The following is an 18,552-nucleotide window of genomic DNA, read 5'->3' on the forward strand; positions in this document are numbered from 1 at the left end:
TTTCAAGCCATTCTTTGATGAAGAAAAATCAATTTTAATATGCTAATTCTTGTGAGAGAATGTTCATAGTATGAACCATCGCAATACTCAAAGCTCTATGCAATTTCATTTAAAAAATATTAATGAATCGGTAGCTTGGGAGATGGCTCATTTAAAAATTATTAATATAAAATAAATTAGGATTTAGGATTTTAAATATAAATTTGTTAAATATGTTTAAAATTTATCTCACTTTTTTATATTAAGTAATTTATTATTATTATTTTTAATATTTTTTTCATATTATTTTGTTATAATAATTTTTTCTCTTTCATAATAAATGAGTTGGTTCATGAATAGACTCCAACTCTTTGAGACAAATTTTGCAATTTTTTACTAAAAAATAAAAATATTTGTAATAAAAAGCTTCTTTAAGAAGCAACAAGAAAGCTTTCATAAACGAAGCCTATAGCTAGAGCTCAAACTTGATTAATTAATCAAGTTTAAGCAAAGGGTGTCTCAAGTTAGGCTCAAATGGTTTACAGTTACGGTGTATGTTTTGCTTAAGAGGAATTTGATCTTAAAGAAATGGTTTGATAGAGGTAATGGAAATGCTTCAACGTATGCTGAGTTTTATAAAATGGGAGTAGGAGAAATATAATATATTTTGAATTTATGGAGTTGTTGGATTGTATATTAATTAGGTGAACGTATGCTGAGTTTCAAAAATATAAAAATCTCTCTCCCTCCCTCTTATTTTTAATTTTCAATCTCATGAATGAGTTGAAACCTTAATGCAAAATCAAGATCAATTCAGCTACTATCTTTGCCTAAGAGGTTGCTTTGTAGGGCTAACATTTTATTTTCTCATTTCCTGTCCTCTTTTTTCTTTATCTAATATATTGAATATATCATCTTTTTATATTTTTCATTTAGTTAGTTTGATCGAGTTTGCAAATTAAGTATATCAATTAGGGGTGTCAATTCGGGTCAACGGGTCGGGTTCGGGTCGAACCCGGAACTGACCCGGCACTGTTCGGGTCATCCCGAACCCGACCCGTTTTTAAAAACGGGTCAGGTTTCTGGACCCGAACCCGACCCGATTCGGGTTCGGGTCAACTCGACCCGACACGAATGACCCGGGATTGACCCAAAATTGTTAATTTTCGGGTCAAAAATCAGGTCAATCTCGGGTTTTCGGGTCAAAAATCGGGTCAATCTTGGGTTTTCGTGTCAAAATCGGGTAAAAAACGGGTCAATCTCGGGTTTTCGGGTCAAAATGATTTTTCGTGTCACTTTCGAGTCAATTTCGGGTTGGCGGGTCAACCCGAACACGACCCGATTTTTAAAACGGGTTGATTTCATGAACCCGAACCCGACCCGTTTCGGGTGGGTTGACCCGAACCTGGATTTTTCCGGGTCGGGTTCGGGTCGTGTTTCGTGTCGTGTCAAAAATTGACACCCCTAGTATTAAAATTAAGAAATAATTAAAATATTAAAATTAAGAAATAATTAAAATAAGTTATTAAATTTATAATTAATTGAAATAAGTTATAAAATTTATAATAAATCAATTCTTTAGTTAATAAATTTTTTATACTATTTAGAAATACATTAAAAAAATATTAAAGTTGGTAATTAATCAAAATTTATTATTTTAATTAATTAAAATAAGTTATGACATTAAAAATTAATTATAATAATTTATTAAATTAATAATTAATTAAAAATAAATTATTAAATTAATAATTAATTAACATAAGCTATAAAATAATTAATTACAAATATATATTTTTTTCCAGAAATTTTCAAATCCGCTGGAAACTTCGCCTGAAAAACATCCGTCAGAAATCCGCCAGAAAATTCGCTAGAAAATATGTCTGAAAATTAGTTAGAAATATTTCATTATAATTCGTCGAAAATCCGCCAGAAAATTGGTCGGAAATTAGTAATTTTCCTGTAGTGTTATTATCATGCATCATGGTTTTTTTTTTGGTAAAAGCCCACAGAGGGCTTATGCGTTAGTATTCGAAAATTAATTTCAAGTCCTTAGAGGGATCCACCACTCACTATATATGCTCAAAGAGATACAATCAGAAGGAGAAAATGACCTAAAGAGTTATAGATCCCTATCTAATTACATTAAAAAGAAAAAAAAAAACACATAATATACATCAACCAAAACCCAAAAATAAAGTCCAAGCTTCAATATACCAATAAGCTCTCAGATATCATAACACAATATGCAAAAAAGAGTAAGGAAATGCAATATATAGAAATAAAGCAAAACTACTACAAAACATAGAGAAAAATAAAATAAAAAAACCTAAAAAGAATAAAGATATAGAAAGCCACAACCAACCAAACGAACATACAAGACAAAGCAATACGACCATCATCAACAGGCCATAAGGAATAACCTAGAGACACCCAGCAGAAAGAACACCCAACAACAACAAAAACAACATCAAGCCTTTATCCCACTACGTGGGGTCGGCTACATGAATCCTTTTTCTCCATTGTGTCCTATTAAAAGCCAAATTCTCACAAGAACATAATCGAAAGACAAATCGACCAGCCCAATAGAAGATAAGAGATCCCCAACCATGCAACATCCCCAAGCAAGCAACAAAAACATAAAAATCCCTGCAAATAGCTCACAAAGAGAACAAAGAAACCCAACAAGCAAAAGAAAAAACAAAAACCCCTAGAAAACCAAAAACTAATGGCCACCCCACTATAAGGCACTCACCCGAAATCTGACATAAGCCATAAAACACACCCAAAGAGAAAAAATGAACACCACCCATACTCAACCCCTCAAGGAACCCACTAAAAGGCGCCAGACAAACAAACCCCCAAAATAGAGCAGGAAAAGGAGCCACCCGAGACAACAAAACACCAAGAGAACCCCATCCAACAAAAGAAAATAAAACCACAACCTGAAATATCACAGAAATGAAATGAAACCAATAGAAGCAGAAGCTAGCATCCCATAGTCACCATAGCGAGCACAAGAACAATAGGCCTAGGAAGGCCATCAAGCCAAAGAGAAACACAAAAAATGAACAAAAAAGCACTACCCAACCTACAATTAGCTGATATAAGGAAAACTTGAGGCATATAGCATGATTTTACCTTTCAAGATTCCAGGAGCATTTAAAATGTTGACAAGCACAAAACCATTACTCAAAGTTCCCTCCTTTGCCAGCCAAACCACACAAGCATTGCCAACCCTCTTAATTATATATATATATATAACTATATATAACTACTAAGCAAAGCCAAAATTTTTGAAACATATAAAAATTAATAGTATTTAGGCATTTTTGGTAGAAATAAAAAAGCAAACCTTAAGAATCCATTTCAACCCATAAATTCCGAATGTTGTTTCATAGCAAAGCCTCAATCCTTTAAAAAGGGCATACAAATCATCACATAAAATATTACAGTTAGGCATATTAGAAGCAAAGCCTCTCACCAGCTTGTCATTACAATCACGAATCATTCCACCACAACTAGGACTCAAAATAGACCCAAGAATATTAAGTTTAATTTCATCATAAATTATAGGCTTTGTACATTTGATAATCTTAGGAGAAGAAACCACATTATTATTCTCAATACTAATATTAAAGAAAATAGACCAATCATTCCTCTCCCTAAAATGCTTGTAAGATAACATATTAGCCTTGTAGAGCTATTGAATTTTTATCTTCAAATTACTTAACACCCTATGAAATTAATACATTTTGGCGTCATTAAGTTTAATATTATTCCTTTCACCCCAGAGAAGTCAGAAGACCAACAAAGGGATGAAAGTAAAAATATGCACTTTAACTTTATTATGAAACCAACCAGCTAAAAAATAATAAATGGTCTTATTGTTAAACTCAATTTTTATGTGCAGCCCATCCTCATTTGTAGGACAAACCCTGATAGGAAGAGTACCATTCAAAAAAAAAAAAAAAAAAAAAAAAGGCTAATAGTCTTAACATAATAACAACATTGACACTAGAAACCAAAACTAACCCTTTTTCTTGTAGCCTACTATCAACATAAATATAACCTTTTAAAATTCTCCGAGCTAAAGGAGTAGAGGAATTTCAAATTATGCAAAAAATAGGGATAACAATTTTTTTACCTAAAAAAAGTGCCACTCTTTACTAAAAATAAAATCATCATCCTCAAATAATTTAAACATATTTTGATTATAATTACTGATAATAGGAACGTCGCATAGGTTGTCCACCAAGTTTTGAAGAATAAACTCAAGATAATGAATATTAGACAAAGTGTCATTGCTAATGAATCAAGACACTTTCAATGAGGATGTAGAATGAGTATTGAAGTGTGAGTCAATAAACCTAGCACCATACCAATCATCTTGCCAAAAGTGGGATGAGATGTTGCATATTCCCTATTGAATGGTTGATTCAACTGATCGTTTAATATTGCATAATCTTTTCCACCCAAGAGACTGACACTACTAAATAAAAAAAAAAGTGGTCAGATGAATATTCTTACAATATTTCTGATTTATGAATTTGGCCCATAGGGAATTATTTTTCATGAGTTTTCACCATAACTTGAAGAAAATGCTTTTCACTAAATCATAAATAAATTTACAACCCAAATCCCCCTCAAATAAAGGGCCAGTACAAGCTAGCAACCCAACTAGACAAATGCTTATTTTTAGAATTAGCAGTGTACCCCCCAAAAAAAAAAAAAATTAATAGCTTTCTCTAATATATCATAAACAATAATAATAGGATTAATGGTTTGAAGGAGGTAAATGGGCATAAAACATAGAACACTCATAATCAGATTAAACCTTGCCCCCGTAGATAGAAGTTTGAATTTCTAAGCATATAGCTTATTGTTAATAATAAAAATTATATTATCAAAAATTATATGATCAAACAAAAAGGATTTCTTATGACCTTTATGCAAAGGAGTTCCAAGATAAAAGATAGGAAGGACCTAATTACAAAAATCAACGTATAATTTAATATTATTACAATGCACCAAGTACGTATCTTTATCACCAATAAAAGAGCATTTGCTATTGTTGAACTTAAGATCACTTTCAATTTCAAAGATAGTAAGAAATTAACTTCTTGACATTCTTAACACATTTAATAGAACCATTACAAAACATGATAATATTATCAGCAAAACATAGATGAGAAATACCAAGACCACCAAAATTCTTGTAGGAGATGCTTTTATGTTAAGAAAAAAAAAAAAAAAAAGATTAAACCTCTAGATAAGTAATCAACAACAATAATGTACAAAGCAGACCTGGGATAAAGGATCCATTTGCCTAATACCCTTTGCACCTTTGAAGAAACTATTTGGCTTGCCATTAATAATGATAGAGAACCAATAGTTTTCAATTATACTTTAAATAGATTAATAGAAATATTATCAAAACTAAAATCATCTTATAACCTTAATGTAATACTATGATTAATAGAAATATTCTAGAACTTTCTAAAAAATTCCATTAATGTGTTAGATGAAACAGCTGAAGGAAGAGAATATATATGAAAATATATTTTTGGAATGATTACAAACATCACATGCTTTGCTAAACATTTTCTAAGTAATCTTTCACACACAAACTTTTAATGGAGATCTCAAATGCATTTGAAAGTCAAACGCATTACAAAAGAGAAAAATAATTAATCGATCTGCAAGCACAAAGGGCAGCGTCTTGCGGCGTTCAGACTAAAATTTCTAAAACTAATTCTGAAAGTGGAACCCATGGGATGAAGCATGATAAGCAAAACATATCTTAAAAAAATAAAAAATAAAAAGGAATAAATTAGACAATTATAATTTAGAATACTTGAATACAAAAGCATTACATAAAAAAAAAAAACAGTTAGCCATTAAAATCATAAACATTACGTATTTAATTTGAATATATTCAAATAAATCATTAATGATAATTAATTGGTTCCTATGTTAGAACTGATTAGTAATAATTAATCTCAATTAAGCTAGCATAAGCAATGCAATAATCAATGCTTTTTCACACAACATAACTTTAATTTATACCAATTAAACTTGCAGGTCCCAACCAAACAATACTTAGTTCAGTTAATCCATTCACAATTTATCTATACAACGAAGGTTTTACACCATTATATCTTATATATTAATGAAGTATAGGAAGCATATATAACTAAGCTCTCTGTGTGTCGTTGGCCGAGTTTCTTCCATTGAACTTCCATGACTGCTTCTTTCAGCTTGTGATTCTACGAGATAAAAATAATGAATAAAACATTTATGAACTAATCTAATCATTTCTCTATAAAGAAGAAAATTTAATGAAGAGTTATGGAAGAGTAAAATCGAGTGAATAGTTACCAGAGTTTCCGTCTATGGCCATGGAGTTCAGCCTCTTGCAGATTAGGCTGGATAGGCTGCAGCTGAAATGGATGAATCTCTGGGCCCAGATGAAGTAAGCTTCTAGAATCATCAAGAATTTGACCAAAGGGCTCGAGAAAACCCATCTCCCTTATCTCCCTTTCCTTCTGCTCCTCAATCTCATGTTGTTGCTCCATCATCACATGGTGCTCAAACATGACCTATGATTTTTTTTTTCAAGTTGTATATAGTTAGCAAAATGAGAACTTAATTAAAAATATTTTATAAATTTGTGATAAAGAAGTTGATGGATCGAATTCACAAGTTTGCATGTTGATTTATTCTAAGCTTACAGCTTTGCATAAATAGCTATTCTGTGTTCCTGTTTGTCATGGCATGCATGTAACATGTAAGGACTTTGATTGCAGATCGATTAATGAAGAAGATGTGAAAACTTAATTGACATAAAAATATATGTATTGGTTTTCTTACCTTTCGGTGGAGGTTCTCAAGCTGTTGATTGAGGAGTTGATTCTGTTACAAACAAGTAGTCATCAATTGAGAGAATAATATATATATAATTGAAATTAATAAGAAATTTTATTACCTTGCGCGTGCGAACCTTGCCAACAGAGAACTCTAGCTGTTCTTCCAGCTGGTTGAGATCATTAACTGTTAGTCCAGTCAAGTCTTCCCCAGTAATCTGCTTGAGGCTCAACTGCAGCCTATCAGTTTCGTTCCTTATTTTTGCTATCTCGCTGTGGAGTTGCTGCGAAATCGAAGGAAGCTGTAATATAATTTAGCAAAATATTCTTTAAATTTAACAATTAAAAATCCTTTTGAAGATGATTAGTATTATGATTGACATGGAATACTAAATGATCGTACCTGGTGGATGTTACGATTTTCAAACTGGATGTTTTCAGCTTTCAGAAATCGGTCGATGATTTCTTCCATGCTGCAATTAATTATTACAATTGCAATTATCGTTCTGCAATGAACAAATTTCTTCCATGCTGCAATTAATTATATATATGGGGCATAAATTAAGCTATATATCAATGAACTAATTACGTTATTAATTTGGTACATATTATTGAATTAAATTACCAATTTTTTTCTTTTTTTAGTAATTACATATGAATTCATACTTTATTCAGCTCTTCATGCACTAAGCTGTATTCTACAGTACTATCTGTCCTTTTTCTCTACAAGTTCATAATTTATTATACTCTTTACTAAGCCGAAACTTAAATACATTTTTATTTATTTAAATAGTCATTAATTTCTTCATACTAATCTTGATTAATGTATTGAGCTAAGATTATAAAAGTTTGTGATGCTAGCATGAAATATTAACGTTTGAAATGCAATTTTGTTTCTTAAATCAATATAAGTTATAAGTTTTTGAGAAAAAAAAGAAAAAATCTCCTGAAACTTCATCATTTTCACATACAAAATTAGAAATTTTCTTCACCTAATTCATTATGGTCCAATTGAAAAATATGCAAAATTACACAAGGGTATATATGCAATTGATAAATATGATGCAACATAAATATCATATTTCAGTAGCGTAAAAGTGAGATTTTCCATCATGATTTTTATGATAGTTAGAATGCTGGTCAATATTATCTGTATTACCAAGAAGCTCAGATATATACATTTATAGTAATGGGGTTTCTTATAAATTATCAAGCTGAAGCACTTAACCAAGAAAACAACCCTAAATCCTAAAGCAATCAATACATGAAATTTATTACATCTTTATCATATAAAATTTTGTATCATTATTACCTTTATTCTATTTTACCTTCATAAGAAAAACATTTGGAGCTAATAGCCTAATTTTAACTATGCAATATAATTTTGAACTATATATATTCTTATTTGTTGACTTGCAAATAAAAAAAATATCATGAAAAAAAACTAGAATTATTTCTGGGGGGCTAGAGTGAAAATTTTAATATTACAACTTAATTTAATTTTATTAATGATGCAAATCCAAATTTTTATTTATGAACCTTTTTTTTTTCGCTGTAATAATATATTGTGCATCTATTAAAAAATTGTGTTCTCATAGAATATGGAATTTTATACCATTGTTATTTTATGTGATATTTTTTAATTATCAGAACTACTTCAATCCTTGTAACACTAAGAGCAATATAGATGAATATTTCCTAATGTAATCATTTTTTATAACAAAATTCAACAGTAACAAAATAAAAGGGAAAAAAAAAACATTTAATTTTCTATAGATGAGAAGCCGATCCATATAATATAATTGATCACAAACCTTGAACCTGGACTCTGGTATTGATAGAGCTTCCCACTGGCGGAGAAGACGATGAGGCCGATCCGTGCATCGGTAAGAACGGCAAGTTCATGAGCCTTTTTCAGAAGCCCTACTCTCCTCTTGGAGAAGGTCACTTGCCTATTGTTAGTGTTTTCAATTCTCTTTATCTCGATCTTCCCTCTCCCCATACTTAATTGTTAACTTCTCTGAACAAATCAAAAGACAAACTAACCTCTTTTAATAACAGCAAAAACTTCCTAACTAGTTCAGGATAAGAAATTCAGCAGCAGTTGAATGGAAGAACAACTATTTTGAATTAAATAGATAATCAGAACTGGTTTCTACCTTTTAATATAAAATTGGTAAACAAAAGAACTAAAGGAATGAGAGAAGAAAGGAGACTCTGCAAAGTATATCTTACATGTTTCTTGCTTTGCTTGGTTGAAGAGCTGAGCTGAAGAAGTCGATATGGATATGCCTTATAGAGGAGCATGTATGAAGGCGACATATTCTCTCAATATTAATTCGCCATAAATTCCTACTGACCGCTGAGACCCTCCTCCTCTATGCATTGGACCACAAATGCGAAATATGCTTGAACGAATTTTAAAGCACCTATATATGTAATATCTAGAACTCATATGATGATGATGCAGTTGCTTAGCTAAATGCATTAATTACATGTGATTATTATTACTATTATCTAACTTAGATAATTATATTAACGTACTCAATTATAAATAATTTAATTCATAGCTGCTTTGCAATATAAGAATATATGAAGGTTAGAAGAAAATCTAAAATTTTATTTTGTAAAATTTCCTCAACTTTTTTAAGCACAGTTTTTTTAAAAATTTTAGGTTTTTTAAAAATTAAGAGTAAAAATTTTATTTTATAATAAAATTTATCTTTTTAAATTAAAAAAGGTTAAGTCGAATAATTCTGATCTTGAGAGGATAAAAAGCTGAAAAATTTTGCTTCTATATTTATCATGCATGAGAGATATTGCGAGGGCATTGTTGTAATTTTTTGGGGAAGCGAAGTGCAATTTGCATGGGTCTCTCAATTGGGTGTGATGAGTAAGTAGAGAGGCGACTTATAACCAGTCCTGCCCACTGGACTTTTTCCTTTTATGGTCCGAAGAAATGAATAAAATTTCATTTTTATGGAAAGAAATGGTGGGACCGCTGAAAACCTAGTACTCAAAAGGGCGACGACATTTCGTCACTATGTGTACTTTAATACTAACACATGGACTGTAGCAACAGTGCTAGAGAGAGAGAGGATCAGAGAGAAGTAGGGACCTCATAAAAAATCTTAAGAAATGGACTTGCATGTAGGCCAAATCCATTATCCACTGGCAGGGGTGTCAATTTCGAATCACGGATTGGGTTCGGGTCGAATTCAAAATTGACTCGGTACTATTCGGGTCAACCCGAACCCGACTCGTTTATATAAATGGGTCGGTTTTCTAGACCAAACCTGACCCGCTTTGGGTCCGGGTCAACCGACCCGATCCGAATGATCGGATTCGGATAAAAAACCGCTAGTTTTCGGGTCCAAAACTAGTCAAACTCCTCTTTTCGGGTCAAAAATGGGTCAATCTCAGGTTCCCGGGTCAAAAACGGGTTATCGTGTCAAAACAGGTCATTTTCGGGTCAATTTCAGGTTGACGGGTCAACCTGAATCCGACCCGATTTTTGAAACGGGTCGAATTATTGAACTCGAACCCGACCCGTTTCGGGTTTGGGTCAACCCAAACCTAAAATTTTTGGGTCGGGTTCAAATTGGGTTTTCGAGTCGGATCCAATATTGACACCCCAATCCACTGAGTGTCATGTGCAACAAATATGATATAGGCCAAATTTTAGATAGTATCACTATTTTTTTCTTTTTTTGGAACAGGTATCTACTCACTGTTACCCTCTTTACAAGGCGTTTGACGACGTAACTAATCCCTCGACGAGCCTACTTGCAACCAATCCCATAGGTGTAGGACCCACGGTTAATTTATCGCGATTTAATGGGTCGAGCCACATAATAGGGGATTCGAATATGGGTTGGGGGTTCCCAACCATACTCGCTCACCAACCCAGCTAAGCCTGATGGGGTAGTGTAATGCAACAATTACAATAACAATAAGTATTTATCATAGTATGTGAGATTAATTATATGATTTTTTTTTTCATTGTATTAGTCAAATTCCTTTAGATAGATTCATTTTTAAAGTTTAATTTAGAAGAAGAAATTTGATTGGAGGAAATTTTTTAAAGGGATCATAAAAACAAACAAATTTTGTGTTTTCATTAAAAAAACTAAATTCAAAGAAATTAAATGCAAAAAAAGTTTTTACTTTTTCTTTAAACCGCAATTTTTTTTTTTTAGTTTTCAGCTGTTTTTAAAATTTGACGGGAAAACTTTTTGCGTTTAAAAAGAAAATGCAATTTTTTTTTTTAAAATGCAGTTTAATTAGTTTAAAGAAAACGCAATTTTTTTGCATTTTCTTTGAAAGTAAAAATTAGTTTTTTAAGTAAAATGTAAAATCTATATTTTTTCGGGTTGACCCGAGCACGACCCCAAACTCAAATCGGGTCAGATTTTCTAACACGAATGAATCCGACACGTTTTCTACCTATGTCGACCCGTACCTGGATTTTTTTGAGTCAGATCCGTGTCAAGTTTCGGGTCGTGTCGAATATTGACAGCCCTACATAAAGTCTACAAAGTTTCAAGAGAATATAAAAAATTAAACTCTCTTTTGAATAATGAATTTTAGATAATCTTACTCTGCTAGGGTTTGTCGCTTGGGGTGTTCCCCCCGTCGGCGGGGGGATATCTGGTGCCGCTGATCAGCATTTTTCAGGGAGTTTTGTTTTTCCTTTCTCTGACTTTGGTTGCTGGATGCTTTTAGCTTGGTTTGCTTCTCTTTTTAGCCGGCAGAGCCGGTATGGCGCCGAATAAATTGAAGGATCCTGGGCTTTTTGGTGGTTTTTCGCACCCTAAGTCCTTTCTTGAAGCTTTAGCTGGTTCTTCTTCTTCCTTTCTGATTTGAGGACTTCTACTTACCGGGGTATGCCGTCGCTTTGGATTTCCGATGACGAAATTAAAGTGCTTGCTGCCCCCTTCCGTTTTTCTTTGGTTGGTTTTTTTCCGTCCAAATGTCCCCCTCTCGAGTCGATTCAAAATTTTTTCTTTAACTTAAAGCTGAATGGAGAAGTTTCGGTGACGGTTTTGGATCCTTCTCACATCCTCACAAAACTGGCCAATGATCTAGATTATTGCAGAGTTTTCTGCCAACGTTCTTATCTTGTTTTCAATTGCTTCATGAAACTTACTAAATGGTCTCCTTCTTTGGATATTGGTGTGGAGTCGCCGGTTATCTCGGTCTGGATCTCTTTTCCTCTACTTCGACCGCATTTCTTCTCCCCCAGGATTCTTTCTGGTCTGGGCGGTTTATTTGGAAAGGCACTGAAAATTGATGGTGCTACCGCTGTTGGATCCCGTCCATCTATTGCTCGTATTTTAGTAGAGCTTGATATTACAAAATCCTACCCCAAGCAAATTTGGTTAGGTTCAGAATCGTTAGGTTACGTTCAAGAGGTTGTTTTTGATGAATTCCCTCAATTCTGTGTTGGTTGTAAGTGTATTGGCCATTCTCTGGGTAATTGTCGTCCTGTTAAGCCTGTTAACGAGATTTCTCCCCTCCCCTCTAATGTTAATTTACAGGCTGTAGATGCTGAAATGGTTACAACTCATTTGGATGTGGAGTGTGAGGTTGAAAATGGTGTGGTTTTGCCCGTTGAGGTGTTACCGTTGGCTTCCCCTGTTGTTGGGGAGGTGTCTCTATCGCTAGCGGTTCAGGCTGGCGATGAATGTCGTGCTGTAAATGATGAGCTGGGTTCGGCGATTCAGGCTGTAGATGAAGTTTGTGATGATGTTGAGCTCGTTCTGTCTGATGTCCCCGTTAATGTTTCTCCTGTGTCGGTTTCAGCTCAGGTCGTTGAATCTATGACTGGTACAATAGTGGCTAGCGAGAGTGTTGAAAGCTGGCTGGATCATTATGGTGTTATTACTGAGGCTGTTAATTTTGGCTTATCTCCTAATGCTGTACATTTTTTTCCACCTACAGTACCGTCTACTAGTAATGTGTGTGTGCCTGGTAACATTGCGGGATTACTAGTTGAGGGTCATTTTGTGGACCCTGGTCTTGGTCTGGATGTGGCTGTGAATCAGGAATGCATTTCGGTTGCCAATAATTTTATTGAGGTACCTGTCAGTTTGGTTGATTCGCTAAACTTAGGCAATACCTTAGGCGATAGTTCTGGTCTGGATATTAGGAATCATATGAATTGGTTAGATTCTTCAGATGGTGATCCTGATTCAGAATTTTCTGATGGTGGTGGGTTGGCTTATACGAATATCTGTGGGGGTTTGGACCTGGAAATGATTTCACTCTTGTTAATGTTAGAACCACTTTCAATGTTGGCTCTCGGGGCAGAGTTCGTGGCCGTGGTAGGGGCCGGCGTAGGAGATAGTTTCTTAATTTTGGATTGCCCCTTGTTTTTTTTTTGGTTCGATTTTTCTGTCTGATATGCTGAGAGATATGCTGATTGGTGGGGTGTTGAGCAATGATGGGTTGGGGCTCGCGTCATTGATGCTTCGCTGGTGGCAACCATTGGTGTGATCTTTCGAGTTGGTTCGTTGTTCGTCGCTTTATCCACCATGGACGGTCCTGGTGTGGTTTCAGTGACGCTGGAAGCTTTAACCACTTACCGAGCTTACGTTTTATTGTATTTTTCTCTTTATTTCTTTCCCTGTTTTTGCTTATGTTGTAACGGTTGTTTTTATTTGAATAGATTCATGTTTTATTGCAAAAAATAAAAAAATAAAAAAACTCCTCATTTTGAAAATCTTCATAAAGCATATATGTGATCATTTTAGGACGAAAAAACCAAGATATTTGAGCAAAAAGAACTCCACCGAGCAATTTTTTTTTCTAATTTGTTAGCCTGTGTTTCAACCATTCTATCAATGTAATAATGATTAATGTACAGAAGAAATGAATTTATAGTTCTCTGTTATCTCCATTTTACTCGTCCTCCTCTATCACTTCACAGATTATTTCGATATCTAATGTTGCATTTTCGAAATCTAGAATTTTTTGCTAAGATAAAACATTAATACCACATGTTCTTTCTCTGATCGATCTCAGGTTGTCTTGTCCTCTAAATTTGAGCAATAATTATTGATTGATGACAACTGAATATTGATTAGGAATAATATATATTTTTTGTATTTATTTTCTAGGACTTTCTAAAAAGTTCTATTAAAGTTTTATATATAGCAGATGTAAGGAAGAGAATATATATGAAAAATATTTAATTTGAATATATTCAAATAAATCATTAATGATAATTAATTTATTCCTATGTTTGAATTGATTACTAATAATTAATCTCAATTAAGCTAGCGTAAGCAATGCAATAATCAATGCTTTTTCACACAACATAACTTTAATTTTTACCAATTAAACTTGCAGGTCCCAACCAAACAGTACTTAGTTCAGTTAATCCATTCACAAATTATCTATACAAAAAAGGTTTTACACCATTATAATATCTTATATATTAACAAAGTATAGGAAGTATATTTAACTAAGCTCTTTGCGTATTGGCCAAGTTTCTTCTATTGAACTTCCATGACTGCTTCTTTCAGCCTGTGATTCTATCAGATAAAAATAATAAAAAAAAATTAAGAACTAATCTAATCATTTCTTAATAAAGAAGACAATTTAATGAAGAGTTAGGAAAGAGTAAAATTGAGTGAATAGTTACCAGAGTTGCCGTCTATGGCCATGGAGTTCAGCCTCTTGCAGATTAGGCTGGATAGGCTGCAGCTGAAATGGATGAATCTCTGGGCCCAGATGAAGTAAGCTTCTAGAATCATCAAGAATTTGACCAAAGGGCTCGAGAAAACCCATCTCCCTTATCTCCCTTTCCTTCTGCTCCTCAATCTCATGTTGTTGCTCCATCATCACCTGGTGCTCAAACATGACCTAGGATTTTTTTATTTTCAAGTTATATAGTTAGCAAAATGAGAACTTAATTAAAAATATTTTATAAATTTGTGAAAAAAGAAGCTGATGGATCGAATTCACAAGTTTGCATGTTGATTTATTCTAAGCTTACAGCTTTGCATAAATAGCTATTCTGTGTTCCTGTTTGTCATGGCATGCATGTAACATGTAAGGATTTTGATTGCAGATCGATTAATGAAGAAGATGAGAAAACTTAATTGATCACATAATAATATATGTATTGGTTTTTTTACCTTTCGGTGGAGGTTCTCAAGCTGTTGATTGAGGAGTTCATTCTGTTACAAACAAATAGTCATCAATTGAGAGAATAATATATAAATTAATAAGAAAAAGTTATTACCTTGCGCGTGCGAACCTTGCCAACAGAGAACTCTAGCTGCTCTTCCAGCTGGTTGAGATCATTTACTGTTAGTCCAGTCAAGTCTTCACCAGTAATCTGCTTGAGGTTCAACTGAAGCCTATCAGTTTCGTGCCTTATTTTTGTTATCTCGCAGTGGAGTTGCTGCGAAATCGAAGGAAGCTGTAATATAATTTAACAATTAAAAATCTTTTTGCAGGTGATTAGTATGATGATTGACATGGAATACTAAAATAATAATATTAAATGGGAAATTGTTGAACTAAGAGGTCGTACCTGGTGGATGTTACGATTTTCGAACTGGATGTTTTCAGCTATCAGAAATCGGTCGATGATTTCTTCCATGCTGCAATTAATTATTACAATTGCAATTATAGTTCTGCAATGAACAAATTTCTTCCATGCTGCAATTATATATATATGAACTAGTTATTAATTAGATACATATTATTAAATTAAATTACCAATTTTTTTTCTTATTTTAGTAATTACATATGAATTCATAATTTATTCAGTTCTTCATGCACTAAGCTGTATTCTACAGTATTATTTGTACTTTTTCTCTACAAGTTTATAATTTATTATATTCTTTACTAAATCGAAACTTAAATATATTTATATTTATTTAAATAGAGTCAATAATTTCTTCATGCTAATCTTGATTCATGAATTGAGCTAAGATTATAAAAGTTTGTAATGCTAGCATGAAATATTAACGTTTGTAATGCATTTTTTGTTTCATAAATCTATACAAGTTATATGTTTTTGAATAAAATAAAAATAAAAAAGAAAAATATCTCCTGAAACTTCATCATTTTCACATGCAAAATTAGACATTTTCTTCACCTAATTCCATATGGTCCAATTGAAAAATATGCAAAATTAGACAAGGGTATATATGCAATTGGTAAATATGATGCAAACATAAATATCATATTCCAGTAGCATAAAAGTGTGATTTTCCATCATGATTTTTGTAAAAAAAAGGTCATTTCATATGTTGGTTGAAAATCAGCTTCATAATATGTTATAATCTTATTGGCATGATGATGTTTGCTATATATATATATATATATATATATTTTTGTTGTCTTGTAAATTTAAAAAATATCATGAAAAAAACTAGAATTATATCTGGGGGGCTAGAGTTAAAATTTTTATATTACAACTTAATTTAATTTTATTAAGGATGCAAATTTAAATTTTTCTTTTTGAACTTTATTAAAAATTTGTGTACTCGTAGAATATGGAATTATATACCATTGTGATTTTATGTGATATTTTTAATTATCAGAACTACATCAATCTTAGTAACACTAAGAGCAATATAGATGAATATTTCCTAATTTATATTCTCTTTAATTAATCAAGCATCCGAGGAAGAACCTCTAGTCTTAATGTTCTTTAATAACATAAAAAAAAAAACTTATTGAATGGATTGCTATAACGACTAAGTGTTTTGAAAGAGAAAAGGTAGAAGCATGCATAAAATATATGGAATAGATAGATCGATCGATATCAGGTCATTTATGAAATAAATGGATTTTATTAGTTAAAAATATGATCCTTTTTTATTAAAAAACAAGGGACGGTTCAATATATACATCTCTGATCAGAAAGTTGCCGATAAACTATTCAAACGAATTAAAAATAAATGAACCAAAATTCATCTGTAACAAAATAAAAAGAAAAAAAAAAACATTTTCTATATCATGAGAAGCCGATCCATATAATATAATTGATCACAAACCTTGAACCTGGACTTTGGTATTGATAGAGCTTCCCACTAGCAGAGAAGACGATGAGGCCGATCCGTGCATCGGTGAGAACGGCAAGTTCATGAGCCTTTTTCAGAAGCCCTCCTCTCCTCTTGGAGAAGGTCACTTGCCTATTGCTAGTGTTTTCAATTCTCTTTATCGCGATCTTCCCTCTCCCCATATTTAATTGTTAACTGCTCTGAACAAATCAAAAGACAAACTAACAAACTTCCTAACTAGTTCAGGATAAGAAATTCTGCAAGAAGTTGAATGGAAGAACAACTATTTGAATTAAATAGATAATCAGAACTGCTTTGTATTAAACCGAACAATCATCATAAGTAGAAATTTTTGCTTAGAGGAATTTAAACTATATATGCTGCTACAGTCTATTCCTTTCTACCTTTTAACATAAAATTGGTAAACAAAAGAAATAAAGGAATGAGAGAAGAAAGGAGACTCTGCAAAGTATATCTTACATGTTTCTTGCTTCGCTTGGTTGAAGAGCTGAGCTGAAGAACTCGATATGGATTTGCCTTATAGAGGAGCTTGTATGAAAGCGACATATTCTCTCAATATTAATTCGCCATAAATTCCTACTGACCACTGAGCAGTGAGCCCCTCCTCCTTTATGCATTGGACCACAAATGCAAAATATGCTGGAACGAATTTTAAGCACCTGTATATGTATTATCTAGAACTCATGTGATGATGATGCAGCTGCTTAGCTAAATGCATTAATTACATTAGATAGATGATAATAATAATAATAATTATTGTTATCTAACTTAGATAATTATATTAACTCAATTATAAATAATTTAATTCAGTGCTGCTTTGCAATATATAAGAATATACGAAGGTTAGAATGTTAAAGTAAATATAATTCTTATTTTGTAAAATTTCCTCAACTTTCTTAAGCACTGTTATATAAATTTATTTTATTTTTAAAATATTTTTTTAATTAAAAAAGCCTAAGTCGAATAATTCTGATATCTGGATTAAAAGCTGAAAAAATTGCGTCTTTATTTAATATATGCTTGAACGAGAGATATTGCAGGGCATTGTTGTAATTTTTGGGAGAAGCGAAGTGCAATTTGGTGATGAGTAAGTAGAGAGGCGTCCTGACTTCAGATAACCAGTCCTGACTCACTGGAGTTTTTGCCTTTTATGGTAGTTTCCGCAGGTCCGAAGAAATGAATAACATTCCTTTTTATGGAAGGAAATGGTGGGACCGCTGAAAACCTAGTACTCAAAAGGGCGACGACATTTCGTCACTATGCGTACTTTAATACTAACACATGGACTGCAGCAACTCTGCTAGAGAGAGAGACAGAGGATCAGAGAGAAATTGGGACCTCAGAAAAAATCTTAAGAAATGGACATGCATGTAGGCCAAATCCATTATCCACTTGCTGTCATGTGCAACTAATATGATATACGCCAAATTTTAGATAGTTTCACTATTTTTTTTTTTAATAATGAAGCATCTACCCATCACCGTCATCCTCTTTAGGAGGTGCTAGACGGCGTAAATAATTTTTCGTCAAGCCTACCAACAACCAATCCCATACGTGCAAAACCTATAGTTGTTTTCTCCCTGAACAAGGGGTTGGGTTGCATGAGAGGGAATTCGAATATGAGTTGGGGGTTCCCCACCATGCTCGCCCACCAACCCAGCTAA

General features: G+C 32.8%; 2 protein-coding genes across 2 annotated transcripts; both read right to left on the reverse strand.

Moving 5' to 3' along the window:
• Nucleotides 1-6,353: 6,353 nt before the first annotated feature.
• LOC110096761 (MADS-box transcription factor 31-like) lies at nucleotides 6,354-8,844 on the reverse strand. Its single transcript, XM_028695929.1, has 5 exons — nucleotides 8,657-8,844; nucleotides 7,246-7,315; nucleotides 6,965-7,126; nucleotides 6,850-6,891; nucleotides 6,354-6,578 (listed from the first exon to the last, which is right to left on the reverse strand). The coding sequence occupies exons 1-5, from the start codon at nucleotides 8,842-8,844 to the stop codon at nucleotides 6,354-6,356; spliced, it is 687 nt and encodes a 228-aa protein (XP_028551762.1).
• A 5,497-nt stretch (nucleotides 8,845-14,341) lies between these two features.
• Nucleotides 14,342-17,049, reverse strand: LOC110096769 (MADS-box transcription factor 31-like). Its single transcript, XM_028695930.1, has 6 exons — nucleotides 16,862-17,049; nucleotides 15,388-15,457; nucleotides 15,094-15,255; nucleotides 14,987-15,028; nucleotides 14,491-14,711; nucleotides 14,342-14,372 (listed from the first exon to the last, which is right to left on the reverse strand). The coding sequence occupies exons 1-6, from the start codon at nucleotides 17,047-17,049 to the stop codon at nucleotides 14,342-14,344; spliced, it is 714 nt and encodes a 237-aa protein (XP_028551763.1).
• Nucleotides 17,050-18,552: the final 1,503 nt, after the last annotated feature.

The sequence above is a fragment of the Dendrobium catenatum genome, unplaced genomic scaffold (assembly GCF_001605985.2).
Source record: "Dendrobium catenatum unplaced genomic scaffold, ASM160598v2 fragScaff_scaffold_716, whole genome shotgun sequence".
NCBI classification, from domain to species: Eukaryota; Viridiplantae; Streptophyta; class Magnoliopsida; order Asparagales; family Orchidaceae; genus Dendrobium; species Dendrobium catenatum.